This window comes from Microtus pennsylvanicus, chromosome 11, assembly GCF_037038515.1.
Source record: "Microtus pennsylvanicus isolate mMicPen1 chromosome 11, mMicPen1.hap1, whole genome shotgun sequence".
Classification (NCBI taxonomy): Eukaryota; Metazoa; Chordata; class Mammalia; order Rodentia; family Cricetidae; genus Microtus; species Microtus pennsylvanicus.
The window spans coordinates 45,199,091-45,222,275 of record NC_134589.1 but is presented as its reverse complement, the minus strand read 5'-3'; the positions used below and the strand labels follow the sequence as shown (position 1 = coordinate 45,222,275).

Here is a 23,185-nt window from a genome sequence, read left to right as displayed (position 1 = left end):
AAATTTACACTGCAGGAGGAGAGTCGGGGTCAGTGAGATGTCTCAGCCAGTAGAGCACTTGTCCCCAAGCACCATGGCCGAATTCTGCCTGGAACCCACATGTGGACAGACTCTCACATGTTGTCCTCTGACCTCCGTGCATCTGGCGCACACATATTGTTGACTCATAAAACTATGGTTTTGAAAATTATTTGATGCCATAGGAATGTACACACAGTGCGTTTCAGAAAGTAGAATATATATTTCTGAGAGCAAAATTGGCTGTGTGTGATGGCACTAGCCTATAATCACAGATGGATGAAGGTGGAGGCTGAGGACAAGGAGTGAGTTCGAGGCCAGCCTGGGTTACATGAGACCCTGTCTCAACCAAAAGTCAATGACAAAGAAATATTTTTTTCTGCATTTCTCCACATGTCTACAATGAACATATAGTATTATCAGAAATTTTAGGTACCGGCTTTTATTATCAGAAAATATAGGTGCCGCCTGGCAGTGGTAGCACATGCCTGTAAATACTAGTACTCTGAAACTGAAGTAGGAAGATGGAGTTAAGGCCAGCTGGACTATGTGGTGAAACTGTGTCTCAAAATTCAAAAATAGCTGGGTGGGTGGTTGGCACACACCTTTAATCCCAGCACTCGGGATGCAGAGGCAGGCAGATCTCTGTGAGTTCGAGGCCAGCCTGGTCTACAGAGCAAGTTCCAGGACAGGTTCCAAACTTACAGAGAAACCCTGTCTCGAAAAAAAAAAAAACAAAATAAAAAAACAATAACAACAACAACAAAATCAAAAACAAAGGCTGGAGAGATGGCTCAGCAGTTAAAGGTGCTTTCTGTTCCTCCAGAGGATCCAGGACCCGAGTTTAGTTCCCAGTACTTTCATTGAGCAACTCACAACCAAATGCAACTCCAGCTCCAGGGCATAAAGCATCCTCTGGCCTCCCAAGAGCTCTCACAAACAGAAGGCAGACAGACATATACATAATTAAGAAAATAAAGGGGCTAGGTCTGGGGTGGTAGTGTAGGCACATGCCTTTAATCCCAACACTTAGGAGGCAAAGGCAGACAGATGTCTGTGAGTTGAGCCCGGCCTGGTCTACAGAGTGAGTTCCAGAACAGCCAGGGCTACACAGAGAAACCCTGTCTTCAAAACAAAACAAACAAACAAATACAGGGGTTAGAGAGATGGCTCAGCAGTTAAGAACACTGGTTGCTTTCCCAGAGGAGCTGGATTCAAGTCCCAGCACTCACGTGGCCGCTCACAATAGTCTGAAACTCCAGCTCCAAGGGCTTTTCTGGCTTCCTTGGACACAGGCATGCACATGGTGCACAGATGTACATGCAGGCAAAACACCCATGCACATAAAATTAAGAAAATAAGATCAACAAGATAAGAAAGGGAGTACGAGTAGAAAGAGAGAGGAAACCATGTGCGCCATTCCTGAAGGAAAGCACAGCTTTACCTATCGATTTAGTTTTCTATTGCAAATTAGGTATAATTTGCATACAGTAAAATTAGCTCTTCTCTGTTTCCAATGCCATGAGCTTTGATAAATGCACATAGTCATGTAAGCACACCACAACCCAGTTAGGACATTGCCATCTTCCCCCTACTTTTCTTCACATCCATTCTAGTGCCTGGAAACCATTGGCCTGAGTTTTAGAGTTTTGACTTTTCCAGAATGTCATATAAATTCCATATAAGTGGAATCATACAGTATGTTACCTTTTGAGTCTTTCTTCCCTCACTTAACATAATGGATTTGTGAGTCCTCCAGGTTATTACTTGTGTCCTCAATTTGTTTCTTGCCGTGAGTACTCCACTGATTTATCTACTCACTGATTTGAAAACATTTGGGTTGTTTTCAGTTCTGAGGAGTTGTGAATAAAGCTGCTATAAACATTCCTGTCTACATTTTTGTGTAAGTTTTTAATTCACCGAAGTGTATACCTAGAGGTAAGATTGCTAAGTGGTCTGATCTACCTGTGTTTACAGCTGTAAGAAAGGGTATTATGTTCACATTCCTACTGACAATGTTTAAGAGTTTCGGCTACTTAGATAGTTGCTTTTTAATGATGATAATAGCTAATGTTTCCTAATGCTTATTATATGTCATACACATACCAAGCATACTACATACCTTGACTCTTAATCCACAGAGCAATTCTGAAGTTTGTAATTACCCTAATCCCAATTTAACAGTTGAGGGAATGGAGGGCCTATTCAAACAAAACAGCCTAGATCCTATGGCTAAGTGTTTCTGTCATTCATCCACTCGTTCAATTACTATTCAACACCTTCCTACTGGCGACAGGCAGCTAGGCTGGGTGCTGAGTTCAATGAAGAACCAGATCCACCAAGTGCCTGCCACCACAAAGTTAACTGCATGGAAGGAGATAGTATTCATACAAATAAAGATGTAATTGTGATAGGTCCAAAGCCAGACAATGACTGCGCACACTGAGAGATGTACTAAGAGATCAAGGGTGTGGACGCCGCTGGGGAAGCTTTCTCTCCGGAAGTGATTCTTAAGCTGCAACGATGCGGAAGCAAAGGGATGGTGAACCAAAGTAACAGTGTGTGCAGAGCTATGAGGAAGAAAGGACCTGGCTAGGATGTGGGGTTTTGAAAGTCAGGGCCAGAGTGGTACAAGTAGAGGCTGGAGAATTGGGTGGAGCACTGTCATAAGGAAACGGATAGCCTTTGAAGGACTGGAGGCAGAGGAGTGGTGACACCAGGTTCCCTCCTGTCATCAACGCTTGTCCTGTTTTCCTCTCTTTGATTCTGAGCTACCTGTATTGTTACAGAGAATCTAGAGCCAAGATGTCCGTGTGCAGGCCAGATTCATACTGTCTGCTTATTGCTGGCTGTCCTTTGTACCCATTGTCTGTGATCACTATCTGCCATCACTCAAAACCATTCTTCCTTCTGAAGTCCCCAACTCCAATATTAATAATATATTAAATGCAAGTTCAACTTAGGGGATTTGTACAGTACAAAAACATGTGGGCTCTTTAAAAGAGTCCAGGTAGATACTAGTTTAAAACCTGCATTGTGGCTGGCTTGATGGCTCAGCGGGAAAGACACTTGCCACTAAGCCTAATGGCCCGAGTCCCTGGCACCCACATGGTAAAAGGAGAAAAACTAATCCCACGCACTCCTCCACCTCACTCTTACTTCTTCAGGGACAGGCTGCACACAGTCCCCAACAACCTGCTGATCCACTGGACAGGGCCTCGACATGCAATTTAGGGAGCTCCAATTGCCATCTTCTGACCTACGTGCACACACACACACACACACAATAAATAAATAAATAAATAAATGTAACAATTTAAAAAAAAATAGTGGCACATGTCTTTAATCCCAGCACTTGAGAGGCAGTGGCAGGTGGATCTCTATGAGTTCAAGGCCAGCTTGGCCCATAAATCAAGTTCTAGGACAGCCAAAGATACAGAGAGAAACACTGTCTCAAAAACAAAACAAAAAAAAAATAGGATAAGCAATGACAGGCCAAGCTGTTTATAATAAGCAAAGAGGGAAAAATACCTTTGGCTGGAGAAAAACAGATGGCATGCTCTTCATAGAAATTTAGTGCGGAAGTTTATAGAGAAGAGGGATTTGGATATGCAAATGAGTTTGTGATACTCTCACAAATGAACGGGGCTTTTAAAGATAATTTCCTGTTATTCTGTGGCATGGGGTGCAGGTGATACAAAGTATTATAGAGAACTTAATAATACCACAAATCCCACACATAAGGCATGCACTCGGAAAAGGAGCTGGGGATGTAGCTCAGTTGGCGGAGCACAAAGCCTTAGAGTTGATCCCTAGCACAGCACACACTGGGTGTGCTGGTACATAACTGTCTTCCCAGCATTTGGGAGGTGGAAGCAGGAGGATTAGAAATTGAAGGTCACCTTCAGCTGCATGTTGAACTAAAAGTCAGTCTTTGATACAAAAGACAATCAATGAAGCAAAACTAAAGCTTGAGGAACATACCCTTTGACAGGTGACTGGAAGCTAGGTGTGGTGGCACACACCTGTAACCTCTGTTGGTACTCGGGAGGGCCAGGTAGGAAGATGGCAAGTTGAGCTTCATCTGAACTACACAGTGAGATCCTATTTCAAAAGAGACATAAATAAAGGGAGTGGGCCAGCAGGTTGTGAGGGAACTGTGTGGTCCCTCTCTGAGGAAATGTAAGAGTGAGGTGAAAAGATAACAGAAATCTCTCAAGAGGGATCCCCATAATGTTTCTTGCTGTGTCAGTAGAAAGTGGTGCTAAGGATACAGGAAGTGATTTGGACAGTCTTTGCTAGTGAGAGCTGGTGAGCTCAGCTAACCCCTTCCTGTCAATTTAGTGTTTCGAAGTCCTACTGTTTTGAGAGAGCTATACTTTCTTAATAGCCTGTGTTCTTTTTATAAGATCAAGACAGGGTCTTGGGCTGAGAAGATGGCTCAGGGAGTAAGAGCACTTGCTATGCAAACATGAGGAGCTGAGTTCAAATCCCCAGCACCCATGGAAAAAGCTGGGCATGACTGTCATGCCAGTACAGCATGGTGGGGTTGGGGCAGGCAGATTGAGGGCTCCATGGGTAGCCAGCCTAGATGAAATGCCAAGTTTCATTTCAGTGAGAGACCCTGTCTCAACGGAAGAATGCAGAAAGTGTTGGGGCACGCCACCCGAAGTCCTTGACTGGCCTCCATGTGCACCCATGCAGACTGCACACACATTCCATACACACAGAGGGAGAGTGAGCCCAGTGTCCACCCTGGGGATTAAACCCAGAACCTCATGCATGCTAGGCCACTACTCTGCCATGGAGCTACACCCCAGCCCTGTATTTACTTTTTATTTTAAGACAGGGTCTCATTAATTTGCCAGGCTGGCATTGATCTCTCTCTACAACCCAGGCAAGCACTGAACTTGTGGTCTTCCTACACTAGCCCCCAGAGTATTTGGAATTATCGTCCTGTATCACTAGGCTCAATCAAAACATGTTATTCCATGACGGCTCCCCTCTCTATAACCTCCTAAAGGTTTGAGCCCAGCACTACAACAAACAAGTAAGTAAAATTACAGGATGTCAAAATTACTGGTCTATGCCCATTAAATGTTAATAGCACCTCCTTCTCCCTGGGCGGGTGGTACAAGCCTTTAATCCCAGAATGCAGGAGCAAGAGGCAGGTGGGTCTCTGTGAAGGTTTTGTCACCTATAATGACCAAATCAAATGTGATGGTGCTTAAGAGCCCTAAGGACCTTTATGGAAATGGTGTGTGGCCTTTGGCTACACTAGTGTTAGAAGTAGATGATATTAGCATTTTTGTTTGTTTGTTTGTTTGTTTGAGGTAGGGTCTCACCATATTGTTTAGCCTGACCTGCAACCAGATATGTAGCCCAGGCTCGCACAAATCCACAGTCCCCCCGCTTCCATCCTGGAAAACATGTGCCACCATACCCAGTTTTCTACAACAGTCGTGAAATAGAAAAATATATTGATCCAGGGTGGTGGGTGGCCCATGCCTTGAATTCCAGCGTTCAGAAGAGGCAGACAGAGCTGAGTTGTAGCTAGCTTGGTCTACAGAGCAAGTTCCAGTACAGCTAGGGAGCACAGAATATACTGTAGTTTAGTTCTTATGCCAAATCTTATTCTTAATTAGTGCTTATGAAAAAAAGGATGTTTTATTTTTATGTGTGTGGATGTGTATGCATGTATGTACATATAGTAGCTGAACAGGCCAGAAGGGGGCATCAGATCCTCTGGAACTGGAGTTACAGACCTTTGTGAGCCACCATGTGGGTGCTAGGTATTGATCCCAGGGTATTCTGCAAGAGTAGCCAGTGCTCTTAATCTCTGAGTCATCTCTCCAGCCTTCTCTCGCTCCCTCTTTTTAAGATTTATTTATATCTTATGCATATAGTATTCTGTCTGCATGTACTCCTGCATACCAGAAGAGGGCATCAGATCTCATTATAGATGATTGTGAGCCATCATGTGGTTGCTAGGAATTCAACTCAGACCTCTAGAAGAGCAGCCAACCTCTCAAGCCTCCTCCAGTCTTCTTGATGCTTCTTTTTCTTTTCTCTCTTTCTCTCTCTCTCTCTCTCTTTCTCTCTCTCTCTCTCTCTCTCCCTCCCTCCTTCCCCTCTCTCTCTCTCTCTCTTTTTTTTTTTAGAGAGGGCCTCACTTTGTATCCCTGGCTGTCCTGGAACTCACTACATAAACCAAACTGGCGTCAAACTCACAGAGATCTACCTGCCTCTGCCTCCTGAATGCCGGAATTAAACGTGTGAGCCATCATGCCCAACCCATCACGCCCAGCCAATCTCTGTCTTTACCAGCTGTTTTAGTTCATGGCTTGTCATGATAACCAGTTCTTTTTCTGTCCATTATTCTTGAATCCAACGTAACACCTTGGCATTTGTTTTAATTGACATTTGGATGGTTCCAAATGTTACATCCTAGACACCAGTTTTGTTTTGATTGGTACTGTGGCTCACTGTGCATGCCCATTCTTGCAAAGAAGATCATAATCTCCAGTTAGCTTCAGCAGCTGCCATTCCCACGGTCACAACAGAGGCACTCAGTCATGCATATATGCAAGCTCCCAGATGTTTCAAACTTAGACTTCCCATTGGCTACAATGAGATCACTTTCCACATCCTCATTCAAGTAACAGTTGTATAGATGAGAATAACTGCCCCATTTGTGCAAGTGGTAGACTTAAGTATAAAAAACACTTGCTTCATAAAATTGATGTTAATTAATACAATCATTGCAGTAGAGCTACAATAGTAGAGTAATTTCTTCTACAAAAATCACTTACAGGCTAGGCTGGCAGCTCAGCTGGGGTGGTAGCTCAGTGGTAGAGCACTTGCCTAGAATGCATGAGGTCCTGGGTTCTATCCCCAAACCAAACAAACCAATGAACCCTTCAATTTCTTACCAGTACTATGGCTATTTCAGACCTTTTTTCTGTTTCTTTGGATCTTTTTCCACCTGTTGAATTCTTCAAAAACAAACAAAGAAACAACAGAAAGATAAAACATAATATCTCATGTACTCTAGGTGGGCCTCAAAGCCCCCATGGAACTAAAGGTGATCTTGGCCCTCTGATCTTCCTGCCTTTATCTCCTCCCATGTACTGGAATTACAGGTGTGCACTACCACATCTGGTTTTATGGGATACTGGAGATTGAATTCAGACCTTTGTGTATAGCTATGTCTTCAGCCCAGTGCCTGCTGGATTCTGATGCATTACTCCCTTGAGATCCCAGCAGCCCAAAAAGCCAAGCACTGTGATACAGACCTGTAATTCCAAGGCAGGAAGATCAGAAGTTCTAAGTCATACTCAGCCACATAGTGGATTTGAGGCCAGCCTACATGAGACACCTTCTCAAAAAGAAAAAGAGAAAAGAGGCCATTCTCACATTCGTCTCACTTGGTTTCTAAATCCTTAATATCAGAAAACATGGACTTTGCTCCTTACGTGACAGTCACACATTCTCAACAACCTATAAAATCTTAGCTTTGCTTTTTCTGAGTTTTTCTTTGTTCTCTCTTCTTTTGCCTTGCCTTGCACACTTAACATGCTGTGTTTATAGTTTAGCAGCTTGTGGGCAGACACGACAACACACTATACTATTCAATAACAAACAGTTTGGGAGCAATACAATAGAGTGGGTGCAGACGGTATTTAGTGCATAACTAAATGTTTCCATGTATATTATTCCTTAGCCTTTACCCTAGTGCCGGAGATGAGACAGGGTAATAAAATGAGGGGCCTGACACCAAGGTTGGCTATGCACCTGTCTGAGCACTGTTCGTCTTTGGACTTCTCCTATTCCAGCCTTCTTGGAAAAATCAGAATGATTTCTTCAAAGGCACTTATATGATGTTTTCACACTTCAGAAAATGATGAGACCCTCATGGCTGGCAAAAGCACGTGCTATGCGTGTGTCTGTTCTGGAAGTGCTAAATTCCATTTTCTAACTAGATTTCAAAACACATGGACATGATACCGAAAAGTATTTTCCAGCATCCTGCTAACTTACAATTAGCTCCATCACTTTCGCTCGTCTTTCCCTCCTACTTATGTAATAAAGAGCAAGTCACGTTTATTGGAAAAACTCATAGAACATGGAAGAAAATGAAGAAGTCCTCCTTCATTCCACCATCACGTATACACACTCAGAACCAGCACGTGTGCAGCCTTCTGCAGAGGCAACAGTGCCAGCAGTTACATGTTCTTCCTGGTGAGCCTTCTATGATTATACACCACAACGGGCGCCCATCACATTTTAACCACTATGGCCACAAATTATATTGCATTACGTTTATTGTTCAGTAATTTGTTCTCATCCATTTATCCCCCTTAGTATATTCTGGAAATCCTTTTCTGTATAGTTGGCCTAGTCTGTCTGGTTGTCTGTCTCTCTTTTTCTGTCTCTCCAATGGAGAAGGTGGAACCCAAGGTCTCATGTATGCTACATGAGCATTGTACCACAGAGGTACACCCTATTCACAGTTCTCTTTTTAATATCTACAGATAAATATAGTATTCCATAGTTAGAACATACTGAAAAATATTTAATCGCCGTGGTACTAGTTATTTAGAGTTTTAAAAATATTTTTGCTACTATAGCAATATTCTTTTTTTTTTTTTTTTTTTGGTTTTTTGAGACAGGGTTTCTCTGTGGTTTTGGAGCCTGTCCTGGAACTAGCTTTTGTAGACCAGGCTGGTCTTGAACTCACAGAGATCTGCCTGTCTCTGCCTCCCGAGTGCTGGGATTAAAGGCGTGCGCCACCACCACCCGGCTCTTTTTTTTGTTCTGAGACAAGTTCTTACTGTTTACCCCAGGATGGCCTCAAATTCATGCTCCTCCTGCCTCAGCCTTCCAAGTGCTGCTCCTGAAATTAGAAGTACATACCACTTGCCTGGCACAAAAATTCTTTTAATGTATATTTATCTTACATTAGCACTATAATAGAATGCCTATCTTTTAATCCTTAGCATACCAGATAGTATCAATGGTTTAAATATTATAAAGTTTGTATTAGCTTGTTTGCCTTTCTTCTATCTCTGGTCTTTATAATTTGAATAACTATTCGTAAAAATTTTAAAGATATTTATTAGTGTATGTGTGTGTGTGTGCTTGCTTGCTTGCGTACAAGCGAGTGTGTGTGTGTGTGTGTGTGCTTGCTTGCTTGCATACAAGCGAGTGTGTGTGTGTGTGTGTGTGCTTGCTTGCTTGCGTACAAGCGAGTGTGTGTGTGCGCACGCGTGTGCGTGTGTGGAGGACTCAGTGTGGCAGTCGGTTCTCTCTACACCATGTGGGTCCCGGAGGTGGAATTCAGGTACCAGGCTTGGTGGCAAGCACGTTAAGCAGCTAAGCCATCTCCCTGGCCCCACTGTTTGATTTTAGATGCATACATATCTGTTCATCCTACTCTGTCACATCTATTTTTTTTTCCACATCTGGGTTTTATGTCTTTCTTGGGAAAATTTTCTCAAGCCTATAAGTTATAAAAATAATTTTTGAAATGTCTTCGCCTGTCTTTAGTGTTTAATGTTTAGTACACCGGGAACTTCTTTCTTCCTAGTGTGCGCCAGTGTTGCATTTGTTTCCTAGAGCTGGCACAATGCATGGCCATAGCTGGGGATAATGACTATAGACATTTGTTCACAGTCCTAGAGCCCAGAGCCTTGAAACAGCATGTTGGAGGCTTGGCTCCATCTTGGAAGCTCTGAGGGCGATGCCTTTGCACAGCATCCCTCCCCAGCAGCTGGGCTAGCAGCAGCTCTGGGCCTCAACTGCCTACGGTCTTGGCATTCCTGTCTCGCACCACTTTCCCATCCCTGTCTGTTCCAAGGAGATTCTTGGGCTAATTAATCATTGTCTCAGGGGTAGGCTCCACTTTAATTAATATGGCCTCGCCTTAGTCCTTCCTTTAGTTCCCAAGGAGTGCCCATTGGAGGCTCTGGGGGGACATGACTCACGATGGGCTATTCAGCTTCCAGGGCTGAGGCTAAGCTCACCTGCTTAGTGTGCACAAGGCTCATGTTCAATCCCTGATACCACAAAATGTGCCCCGCTTGGGCGCTCATACCACAATTCCCCACCAGAGAGACCAAGGCAGGAGGATGGCCAGCCTGGGCTACAGAGTGAAACTATGTCTCAAACAAACAAATTTCAACTTGTAATGTTAGAATTAGGAGTTTTCCAGATGGGAAGTTAATGATTTCTATAGTTTTCTAGCTAGTTCTGACATAGTTGCCACAAATACATTTGGGCCTGGGTTGTAGCTCAGTTGGTAGAACACTGGCCTGCATGTATTGTACAAAACTGTGGGCCCAGTCTTCAGCACCCCATAAACTGGGTGTAGCATAGCATATCTGTAATCTCAATATTCAGGAGGTAGAAGCAGAAAGATCAGGAGTTCAGAGTCATCTTCAGCTACACATCCAGACCAACGTGGCCCATTTGTGATCCTGTCTCAAAACAAACAAACAACAAAAAACAGGGCTGGAGATGTAACTCACTTGGTAAAGTGCTGGCTTGAAACCTGGTGGGACAGGCTGTGGTCCTGGAACAGAGACAGGAGGGTAACGTTCAAAATCATCCTCGGCTACATAAGTTGGAGGGCAATCTAAGATACACAGAATCCTGTCTCAGAAAAACAAAAACCATTCAAGACTGTCTTATTCCCTTGATGTCTTTGCTTCTTCCTTACTGGTTCAATTATGATTGGTTGTGGAGTGTTTTGATATATTCTAGCCAAATTCCTTTTCTTTCCCCATGCCCTTTTACTCAATTCAAGTATTTCTTGGCTTTTAAAAAAAAATTCATTATCTCTAATTTGCAAAAGTTGGGTTTTGATTGAGATCACATTGAGTTTATACAACAATTTAGGGGAAATCAATGTTTATAATATTGAATCTTTTGTTATAGGGCCATGTTGTCTATTTGCTCAGGCATTCATCTATTTGGTGAAGTTATACAGTTGCTTTCATATAAATCTTGCATAATTTCTGTTAGGCCTAAAACTAGTCTATACACACACACACACACACACACACACACACACACGGTATATGTATGCATGGGGGTTTGGGTCAGTATCTCAGGTACCTCAGACTGGTCTTCAACTCAACATAAAACCAATGATGATCTTAGGAAGTTGATCCTCCAAGGGGAAAAGGAGGCCGTGAATTTGAAGGAGAGTAGAGAAGAGTCTATTGAAGGGTTTGGAGGGAAGAAAGGAGAGGGAGAAATGTAATTAGATTATAATCCCCCCAAAATGCTGATCCCCCTGTTTCTGCTTCCCAAGTGCTAGAATTATAAGTGTTGCTGTCACACTTAGACTGTTTTATACCATTTTTTGTTTGTTTGAGTCTAGGTGTCTCTATGTAGCCCTGGCTTTTCTGGAACTCGATATATATAGATCAAGCTGGCTTTGAACTCACAAAAATCCGCTTGCCTCTGCCTCCTGAGTGCTGAGATTAAAGGTGTGCACCACTGTTGCACGAGTTCTAATTGGTCTTAATATTAAAATCCCGGAGCCGGATATGGGGGAAATGCAGAAAGATTAGAGAAACAAAGGAACAAGCCACAGCCAACTCTTACTTGCTAACTCCTCAGCTGATAAAAGGAGCGAGGTACTGTCTCCTCCCACTTTATATTCCTCTCTCCACCAAGCCATATCACTTCCTGTCTGGCTGTATAGACCTCCAGACCTCTATGGTTAACTAGTGGCTAGCTCCACTCTCTGATCTTCTGGCAAGCTTTATTTGTTAGAGCACAAACAAAATATCACCACATACCACTAAGCCCAGCTAACCAAGTTTTAAATAGTCCTTCTTCCATTGTATTTTCTAATTGATATTCATTGCTCATATGGAAAACCATTTATATTTGTATACTGATCTTGTATCTAGCCATCTTACTGTGTTTCAACTGATTTTTTTATTTTTCTTGCTAAATTAAAGTTAGTAGAAAACAGTGATCTCAATAAATATTTTTCGTTGTAGTGTTGATGCTCTTCTGAGAGTTTATTATACACATACACTATTATAGCAGAAATTATAGTTTTATAAAAGTGCTAATAGTAGCCAGGCGGTGGTGGCGCACACCTTTAATGTCAGCACTCTAGAAGCAGAGACAGGCAGATCTCTGTGAGTTCAAGGCCAGCCTGGTCTACAAAGCAAACTCCAGGACACCCAGAGCTGTTACACAGGGAAACCCTGTGTCTAAATACCCTCCCCTCAAAAGCGCTAATAGTAGAAATTAAACAGCGGCAGATAGAGTGAGCCCTGCACTTGACAGTCAACATAGAAGAACACATACAAGGCCTGGTGACATGTCCCAGTGGGTAAAGAAAGTATTTACAAGCCTAACTACCTGAGTTCTATCCCTGGAATCCACAGTGGAAGGAGAGAACAGACTCTTGAAGGTTGCCCTTTGACGTGCACATGAGCATGTGTACATGGTTCATACACACGATAATGATAATATAGGAAAACATGAAGTACCATCAAGGCAAAGATAAAACCTCAGAATGAAACAAAATAAACCACGGGTTGAGGGGGGAGCAACACCTTGATTAGTGCAGGCTCTCTGGCCTGCACCCTGCACTAATACTACTTAAAACTTTCCAGATCTTTGTAAGGCCTCTGCCAGACAGCTCCTTCATGCTTCCTGGCAATGTGGGTAAAGGTATTTCAGCCTGGCTCCCACCTCACAGTTCAATCTGTGAACTGACCATTTAACACTCTCTGAGCCCAGTCAGCGTGGCCACATTCACCCCCCCCCCATGGTGATCTTGCTGCTGAGGCTCTTGCTGCTCTCTATGATGGCTCCTCCCCAAATAAGACGTTTAAATATTTATGGGCTGGAGAGATGGCTTGGCGGTTAAGAGCACTTGTTGCTCTTGCAGAGGACCTGGGTTCAGTTCCCAACACTCACATGGTGACTCCCAATCATCTGTAACTCCAGTTCTGGGGGAAATGATGTCTTCTGACTTCCACAGGCACCAGCCATACATGTGGTACCCTGTTCATGCAGACAAAACACTCATACACAAAATAAAATTTAAGATGTCTAAGTATTTATAGCTAATCAGCTTTCTCAACCCTGTATTTAGTTTTGAGACACTTACCTGCAGTTTTGGTAAAATATGACTTTTATGGTTAAAATTAGCTGTGTGTAGCAAAAGCTGTAGACTTTGCCTTATAAAGAATGGCTTTTTCTTCATTCGTCTCTTCATTAAATATCAAGTGCTAAAATAAATATACCACTTACTTCCTACACATTGGTGGAGTTCTGCTTGTATAAGGAACAAATTAGCTACTTAAAAAGAAGCTTGGCTTTCTGTAGGACAAGTGATGATCACTCAGTTGCCAGATGCTCGTAAGGAAGGGACTCTATTTTTAAGATTAAAGTTACCAGATAGAAGAAGAAGCCTTGATTCTATCGGTCTGTGAATAAAGGTGGAAGCCAGTCAGCTCAGTGTGGTGGTGCCTTTAATTCTAGTGCTCAGCAAGCTAAATCAGGAGAATTAAGAGTTTGGAGTAGACCTGACTACATAGTGAAACAAACAGGACTGGAGAAGTGCACAGCTGATCAAGCGTCTGCTGTGCAGATGTGAGGTCCTGGGTTCGAGCTCCAGAACTCACACCACACCAGGTGATGGTGCACACTTTTGATCCCAGCTCTCAAGAGGTAGAGCTAAGTATATCTCTATGGGTTTGAGGTCAGCCTGATCTACATGGAGAGCTCCAGACCAGTCTGGGCTACATAGCGAGATTTTGTCTCAAAAAATAAAACAAATAAAATGAAGAATATGACTGCGGAGAATTCTACCAAAATATGGCTTTATTGTTTGGGATTATTATCTGTAATGGGAATGTTTTATTTTTTAATATAATCCACTTTATAATCGGAAAACAATACAAAATGTCATCTGACTTAAGCAAACAGTCACCCTGTTGTGGAGTTACCTGTGAAAATGAAGACATCCAATCTTGTTAGTCTTTTTTCTAATTCAGGAAGGCAGCTGAATCTGCGCATAGGAATTTTTCTGGCTTTTCTCACTTCAAGGTAATTTCCCTACTGGCTCAATGTCCTTGAACAGTTTTAAAGCATTAATTCAGAAGTGCTTGCTTAGCAATCTATATTTTTCACTTTTTACAAAGAAACATGTATGTGAAAGTCCCCAAAATAGGAACTAATAGCCAAAGGCAAGCACTTTATAAGCAGCTCTTTGTGGAAGTTATGGTGTTATCGACAGGATCACAGCGCACAAGAGCTAAGACTGCCTGTGGTGTGTGGCCCTGGACACTGTATACAGAAACCATGGACCCGGGGTGTGACCGTGCTTCCTAGAGGACTGGCTGTTTGCTTCTGCAAATAGACCAGGCTAGAACCCAGGAAGCCGAAGTCTGGAACTGGTTTAGGCAGGTTAAGGCCAATCAAAGATATCTTTAATCTAACAGGTGCTTATTATGTTAGTCAGCCTCTGTCACTGTAAAAACCAAAACCCCAAAAAGGTCAAGGCAATCCTAAAGGAGGATTCGTGTTGGCTCACAGTTTCAGAGTTTTCGCTCAGGGTCATTTGGCACCACTGTGCTCGGGCTTGTGGAGAGGAAGGGAGTACACAGCCTAGCAAAGCTGCTCATTCATGGGGGGGGGGGCGGTCCAGAGAGGGAGAGAGAGAAGGAGAGGGAGGGAGGGAGAGAAAGAGAGAGTTTTCAAATAAAATACAGCCTTATGGTGACCTTATATCTAAGCCCTCCCTCCTAAAGTTCCCAGCACATCCAGCAGTCCACTAAGCTCTAAGTTCATCCGTGGATTAATCCCTGGATAAGGTCAGAGCCGAAGGGCCCACCTCTCCACATTACTGTACTAAGCACCCTGCCTTCCACACAAGCCTCTCACGGTGTCCCACACTCAAGCCAGAGTACTTACTGAGAAGTTTAACAGCAGAGAACTGTGCTTCAGGCAGCCAGGAACAATAATCCCTTGTTGTGCCCAGCACATGAAGTTCTGATTCATGACTTGGTTGTCCAAGCCACCCTGTGAGCAGGTAGAGACCCCCCCCCACACCCACCATGTTATAGTGGAGCTGAAGTTGTTTTCTCCGTGTTACACAGCTTATTAGTTAGTTCCAAAGCCAGAACAGGATTCAGGTTCTCTGAACCCAACCTCAGTGCGTCTGCCATGAATTCCTCCCAGATAGTCACTACCACCTGCGCAAACAACAGGCGTCCATCAGGGCAGGGCTGTACTGACCCGGTGTTTATTGAGTGCAGCGCGCAGGAGAAACTAAGAGGAGAGTGATTAATTTCTTCCTAGCCACACCCTCAGCCCGAATGGCAAGTCACCTCATTTCTGCCATGTGGCTTTTGTGGGTGTTCACCTAAAGGAAACAATGGTTTACAAAAGGCTGTCACCCTCTTCCTCCTTGTGTGCCTCACTGCATCTTTCTTGGTGGCTCCAACCCTTTGCTCTTAATTGTTGTAATTATCTCTCTGTGTCTACTTGCCCTTGACTTGAAAATGACCTTGGTTTATTCCCTAAAACTCTATTTTTGTCTCTCTAAAAATATATATATTTATTTTAATTGTGTGTGTGTGCATGTGTGTGCGCACGCACGCATGCGTTTGTGTGCATGTGATGCAGGTGCCCTCAGAGGTCAAAAGAGCTGCAACTGAAGGTACAGATGGCTGTGAACTGCCCTGTGTAGGTTCTGGAAACTGACCTCATGTCTTCTGCAGGAGCAGTGTATGCTCTTAACCACTGAGCGGTCTCTCCAGCCCAACTTGGTCTCTCTTGATCATCTTCCTGTACCTTTATCTCCTGGCCTCTTCCCATCAGTTCATCTTCTGGTCCTCCTTCCTACTCTTTCTCTGTTTCACCAGTCCCTAAGTAACAAAGAAATGTGGCCCCAAACAAAGTAACTGACTTCAAGATTCCATCTATAACTGACTGACTTAAGATTCCATCTATAACTGACTTCAAGATTCCATGTTCTCTATTAGGGTTTTAAAAGGATAATATGAAGATAGGGGTGGCTCAGGCCTTTAATCCCAGCACTCGGGAGGCAGAGGGCAGGTAGATCTCTGGGAGTTCCAGGACATCCTGGTCTATAGAGTGAGTTCCAAGACAGCCAGGGCTACAAAACAAAACAACAACGAAAAGCATATGTATGGATGAGACCTCCAAGTTCTCATTCTGGAGTTCAAAGTAAAGGTGTTTGTGTGTGTATCTCAACTGTTTCCTTGTAGGAACATTTTCCTGGACAGGAAGCTGATCTCTTTGATGAAGGGGAGTAGCCCACACAGCACATATACGGTAGTCACCTGGGAATTCACAAATATTTCACAATGAAGCAGATATTTTCAGTTTATATCTGGGAAGCAGTCATGGGGAGAGTTTCTATATCCTGTCTCCTAATGATGTCTGAGCAGCCTAAGGAATGGGATAGAAAATCCAAAATGGAAGACAATATACTCCTCACACAGCCCTCCCAAACTAGATCTTTATGAATTTCCAGTTCAAAGAGGGAGACTGTGTGTGGCTCTGTCTGTCTGTCTGTCTGTCTGTTTGTCGAGGCCAGAAGACAACCTCAAATGTCATTCCTCCAGTGTCTTTCAGCTTGTGTTTTTAAGATAGATTTTTTTCATTTGTCTAGGCCTCTCTGATTGCCCTGCCTCTCTAGAGCTGGGCTTCAAGCTCACCACCTGCCTAGTTGATGTTTGACCAGGGGCTCTGAGGGTGGAATTCAGATCCTTAGAATTATGCAACAGGTGTTTTACACTTTACCCAGCTGTCTCCCTAGCTGCCCTGAGACTCTGAATCTGGCACAGGAGTCTTAACCTAGCATCTAGCATCTGAGTTTCAGTCTTGCTTTTTTTGAAACAGTCTTGTTCCATGGCCCCAGTTCACCTGGAACTTGCTATGTATTTCAGGCTTGTCTCAGACTTATTGCAATCCTTCTGCCTCAGCCTCCCAAGTGCTAGGATTACAAGTGTGTACCATCACATCTGACCCACATTTCACTCTGGAAATCCATATAAGCAGCAAATTGTAAACTTCAGAAACCCTACCACTGTGGTGTGAAGCTGTTGAAATAACCCTGGAACTCAAGTCAGGAGGTCCAGGTTTTAAGTGGAGTCCTTTCATTTCACAGGGTGGCAAGTCAGCTTCCCATCCACACTGAGGTTTCTTAGTGTAGGAAAAGTAATTAATCATATGCTTACCTTTGCTGTTAATAGTAATATGCGGGCTGGGGGAAAAGCGCAGGGGCTGAGAGTGCTTGCTGTGCAAGCATGATGACCTGAGTTCGAATCCCCAGCGCCCACAGAGCAAGCCAGGAGGATTACAGGACTTGCTGACAGCCAGCCTCACTCCAGGTTCAATGAGAGATCCTGTCTCAAAGGAAAATGGCAGACAGTGACAGAGCAGGACTTTGTAATTCCTCTGGCTGTGCCGATGTGTTATGTGGGTGCACGTGCAAGCAAATACACTACACATGTGCACATTTTTAAAAAGTAGCATTTGAGCCCATAAACTCCGTAACCTATGCTTAAACTTGCGAGTAAACAATGAGGAACAGTAGTTACATAGCTTTTACTCTGAAAGCATATTGAGAAAGGCTATTACTCTTTATTATCAAGTTTGAAAGCAAATAGTCATTAAGCACGTTGACCTTGAAGGTAGAAAGTACTAAACTCAATCCCAATTCTGCTGCCAGCAATGTGACCACAAGTAATTTTTAAATTGCTCCGGCCTGACTCTCCCTTCCCCACTCTCCCTTCCCCTCTGCTCTCTCACACAGCAACAGCTTTGAGGATTTAATTAACACAATCAAAGTGTTTGATGTGGTGCCTGGCATACAGTATAGTTCTCAACATAACAGTTTAAAATTTCATTCGTGCAACCCTTGAAAGGTGCCCAGCTTAACTGGACAATAAAATACAAAGAGCTCTGGGGAGGCAGAGGCAGGTAGATCTCTTGAGTGTGAGTCCAGCCTGGTATACATAGAGAGTGCCAGGCTAGCCAGGGCTACATTTTAGAGAGACCTTGTCTAAGGCGAAAGACAAGCCCATTAGAAAATGAATTTATAGCCGGGCGGTGGTGGCGCACGCCTTTAATCCCAGCACTTGGGAGGCCGAGGCAGGCGGATCTCTGTGAGTTCGAGACCAGTCTGGTCTACAGAGCTAGTTCCAGGACAGGCTCCAAAGCCACAGAGAAACCCTGTCTCGAAAAACCAAAAAAAAAAAAAAAAAAAAAAAGAAAATGAATTTATAAATCTGCCTGGAAGGAAACAGAAACCTTTGCAGAGGAGATGTCTGGCAAGGCTTGAAGTGGGCTGGGAGTGTAGCTTGGTGGTGGAACATATACACCCACCCGACAAGTGCAAGACTTTGGGTTAGATACACAACATGGGAAGCATCCTTTGAGGGATGAACAGCATTTTAGATCTATTTGTTTGTTTGTTTGTTTATACTTTGGTGCCCCCTCCTCCCATTCCCTTAGGGCTTGGTGCTTTTGGTTCAGCTTTATCATTTCTCACAGAAGTTTGATTACTGGAAAGTCAGCTTCAAATCAATGCTTGTTTGCTCTATACCAAATCAATCTAAACATTGTGGTGGCTTCTGTGGGCACAATGTTGGAAAGTTATTTTTCTCCTATTTCTACATATGATACACCTGTTGTTTTGTATTCATTTCATGAAGGCATGCTAAGGGTTTAGTGGCCAGCCTCCTGTGTGGTGCACTGTCCTGACCACTGGACATTGCTAGCATACTTGTTACTTGTGCTCACCTCTCCTAGCCAAGGTATGGAGGACTTAGAACCACTTGTCACCGGGCGAGCGGAGGTGACCAGGATGCATGGATAGGGTATAGAAAGTGGGATGCAGAAAGATGTTTTCCGGAGAGAATGGAAAGCTCACAGGTGGATGTTCTTTGTTCACGTGAGAGTCTTATTTGTGAGACACCCTGGTACCAAACTGGAGTCCTTTTTATTTACCATTTATGTCAGCTGTACACTGAGGAAGCAGAGATGCAGCCTGCCCTAAGTGGACAAAACTCCCAATTCCCTTTGAGCTTTGTTACTTTAATGTTAACTAAATTCGCATTAGCAACATGTAGAGAGATATGAAGAGTTGTCTTCTCCCGAATGATCACAGCCTAGCAATAGTTAAAAAATAGTAAAAATAAAAGTAAAAAGGGACATTACCTTTTTGGGGGGACAGGGAGCTCAATACATAGCTTTTGGAGCCTGTCCTGGAAACTAGCTCTTGTAGACCAGGCTGGCTTTGAACTCACAGAGATTCGCCTGCCTCCAGACTCCCGAGTGCGCCACCACTGCCCGGCTAGGGAAATTACCTTTAAAGTTAAGAAAATCTCAGACTCAGTAATCAATTATATACAAATTGAAACAAGCAAAAGCTATGTTTGCTGTATTTCTACACCATTAACTGAATGTTAATTTATTGGCATCTAGCAGAAATCATCTGCTATTTATTTTATAGAGATCCCGGTATCAAAAGAGTTGGAAAAGCTTTGAAGGGTTTGTATCCAGCTTCCTCCTCATTCCACAATCGAGGAAATCGTGGCTCAGCTGAGAGAGGCCGAGCTCAGCTGTTCCTGCCAAATCTCTCTAACGAGACTTTGGAGAGCATTTTTGATGCTGGTGACTTGAAGAGACCTGTAGTGCCTTCCAATTGTCCTGGGCATTAATGAATCTTAACACCCACCTTCTCACCCCTCCTTCCCACATATTCCCACATTTAAGTTAGAAACTACAAACCAAAGCAGTCTCTCCTAAGAGAGAGTCATTTCGGCGATACTGAAACGACTGGACTGTCCAGAGAGTTTCAAGATGCTAAGCGAAAGTAGAATCATCTGGCCCAAGAACTGTTAAATAAAGAGCACAGCTGTCATCCTCAGCACAGTTGCCGAGATTCGCGTAGTGTCTGGACCCAAAGCCAAGAGGTCTACTAGTACCACAACAGGGACGGAGGGAACGCAGGCTTTCAAGCCTTCTTGGCGATTCCTGAGAAGCCACTCCCTGATGGGCAGGAAGGCCATTTAGGACTCCCTTAGGAAGCGACGATGCTCGGTGGATGAGGGCAGACGGCCACAACTCGCCCGATCCTTCGGCCAGAGACGTGGGCGCCCTGGCGCGCATCGCGCCCGGGTGCACGTCCTGCAGGGAGGCCCCTGCACGCGCCCGCGGTGACAGAGAGGGGACCGGGCAGCCTCGCGGCGAGACCCCGCCCCAGCTCCTGCCCGCGCCTATCGCGGCAGGCGCGTTGGTCACGCGGGGGAGCGCCGCGGGCTGGCGGCCAGTGCTGGCGGGGCCCGGGTGGCGGCGGCCGGGCGGGGCCGGCGGAGGTTAGAAATAGGGAGAGCGGGCCGAGCCGCCGAGCCGCCAGCCCCGAGCACGCTGCGCAGCGAGCCGCCGCACTCGCACCCGCACCCGCACCCATGCTGCTGACGCTGGCCAGCGGCGCCCTCTTCTTCCCGGGGCTCTTCGCGCTCAGCACCTGGGCGCTGCGCCGCTCGCGGCCGGGATGGACGGACGACGACTGCCTGACGGTCGGCACCAGGTACCGCGGGCCGGGCTACCCGCTCTGGCGGGGCGCTGCCCTCCGCTCCGGGCCTGCGTAGGGCGGAAAGGGGGCGACGGGAAGCGCCCCTCGGTGCGGGGCGGGCCTGGTAGGGAAGGGCGTGTGCTTCTCCCCGCCTGCTGCTCCTACTTGGGGCATCGCGACGCCATGGCTGCCCGGGAGAGGCAGGTTGGAGAGCGGGGCTTTGTGCTGTCCGCAGTTCTGGAGTAAGAACGCTTTATTTGCTTTCTCTTCTCTGCCCCACCTCAGGCTGGTGTCCTCCGTGCAGGCAGTGCTGGCTACCGGGGCGGGGCTCATCATCATCTGCTCCTGCAGCAACGTGGTCTCAGACAGGTAAAGTCTCATCCCAGGTGGAAGCATAAATACCCGGGCTGAGGACCCCCTCCCCGGCATTTTCACATTTTAGTGGCTCACAGGCACTGCCTGTGACTTCCTGGTGGAAAAACCTGTGCACCCTAATTAGTGTCCTCCTCGCACTGCTCCCATCATTCCAGCTTAGGGGAAGCGAGGGGAGTGTGGAAAAATGCTAGAGCGAGAGACTGGGCCTGACTGAAGACTGCCGCGTTAGAGGACAGTGTGGTCCAACGGTCCCTCTTTATAAGGAGGAGTATGGTTTTTGGTTCATTTAAATGCTTTCACTGAGTTCTCTCTCTGGAACATTCTTAGCAGAGAGAGTAGCAGTGACTGTAGCCAACCCCTTCTATTGGCAGCCTAAGTCCACCCTCGCATTCCCTGCAGATGCTGCTCTTGCTTTTCCTTTGCTCAAGATAATGAAGCGGTTTCTGGTACTTTCAGAAAACTGACACATTTGTGCCCAAAGTCAGGCCAGACAAATGGGCTTCTATGGCGCTTCAGTGAGACAAATTAAGACCAGAGTGGGCCATCCTGTTTAAACATGAGTAGTGGCAGTGCTTTTGCTTTATCTGTAGACCCGACTAGCTTGGAACATGTGGCAACCGTCCTCCATCTGTCTCTCAAGGGCAGAATAACAGATATGTGCCACCACACCACGATCGATTTATTTATTATTTATTTATTTATCTTCCCACTTGGCTCTTTGAACCACTCTTTCTTCCAGAGAAGTTTAAAGGACAGGCAGGCGTCCAGAGAAAGTTGGGTAGCTTTCCCTGATTTTCCACCCTGCAGTGTCCTGTTTCCCTGCTGGAAGAGGATCCAGAGAGAACAAAACTGTCTCATGGATCTTACTTGGGATTGATCATGCTGTCACCATTTCCTGTTTGTCCTCTCAATGTCTCTTTTTCCTTTTGAGACACGGTCTCATTCTGTACTTTGGATTGGCCTCAAACTCACCGAGATCTCCCTGCCTCTGCCTCCTCAGTGCTGGGATTAAAGGTGTGGGCCACTATGCCTGCTCTTGGTAGTTATTTTACTTGAAATGTCTCTAACAAGCAATGAGTCCATTGATGGGCATTAGAATAGGTCTTGGATATTTGGGCCCAGATAGACGCTGGCTAATCAGTTTGCCTACAAGTGTAGTATATGTGCCATTACTATTTACTTGCCTTTATTCCATTCTTTTTTAGATGAGCCATGTTGTGATAAGTGTGGAGCTAGTTTGGAATAGACTCTCACATGGCACCCTCCCTAGATTCCCGGTTCTGCTTTTCAGTGGACTGGCTACTTGGGAGATCACCCAAGACAAGGTGAAAAGTACAGACTGGATCCTAGACATGGATTTAGACTCTCTGGGGAACAGAGTGCTTCCCAAGTACTGCAGGCGACCTGATGATTAGGTAGTCTGAGAACTGTACAGCGTGTTTCCTCTTCTAATACGATCGTTCAAAAATGTACTATGTGAATCTAATCCTCTCTAGCATAGGACAGATTCTAATTTAAATGTTTCTTTAAGTTTCTGTATGATTCTGGAAAGTACAGGCATGTATGCTAGAACAGTAATAGACCATCATTTTGGCTCAGCAAATGTTTCACTCACACTGGGCAAATTAATAGGAACACATATGCCCCAGATCAGTCGAGGAAATGAACATCTTTTGGCCCAGCCTCTCTTGGAATTTAGTTGCTATAATGTGGTCCTTGAAGTCCAAGCCCATTTTTAGACACACATTTAAAAAGAATTTAAGTAAATTTATTCATTTAGTGTGTGTGTGTGCGAACCATGTTGTACTTGTGGAGGTCAGACAACTTGCAGGAATTGATTCTCTCCTTCCACCATGGCCATTCAGGGGTCATCAGGCATATTAACCCACTAGGCCATCTAGCTGGTCCCAGGCATCCTTTTATGAATGAATGGAACTCAGGGTTAACCATAGGTAAGGAAATAACATGGCCGGGTGCTTCCTACGAACTCTACAGTGGGGCATGGAGAAGCAAGAAAAAATGTGTAGATCGAGAACTCTGATCTCCAGCTGTTGAGCAACTGAGGAGTTAAACTGGAAAGGTTGGACTTGTGATTTAAAACACCTTCCAAACCAGTTCCTTGGTGGAGCTGCTGAATCATTTGGAAGTTTATCTCCATCAAAGTCAGTTTCTATCAAAATGCTTGAAGTCTACTGTAGATAA

At 44.8% G+C, this 23,185-nt stretch overlaps 1 protein-coding gene across 3 annotated transcripts in view; it reads left to right on the top strand.

Moving 5' to 3' along the window:
• The window catches only part of Tlcd3a (TLC domain containing 3A), a 28,293-nt gene that overhangs the window by 925 nt on the left and 4,183 nt on the right, over positions 1–23,185 (top strand). Inside the window, exons 1-2 of one of the 3 annotated variants that reach the window (XM_075991612.1) lie at positions 20,260–20,623; positions 20,894–20,977. In XM_075991612.1, coding sequence (XP_075847727.1) covers positions 20,502–20,623; positions 20,894–20,977 — 206 coding nt within the window. In that variant the 5' untranslated portion in view covers positions 20,260–20,501. Of the gene's footprint in view, positions 1–20,259; positions 20,624–20,893; positions 20,978–23,185 lie in introns of those variants that run through there. The other 2 variants (XM_075991610.1, XM_075991611.1) reach the window with 2 other exon arrangements.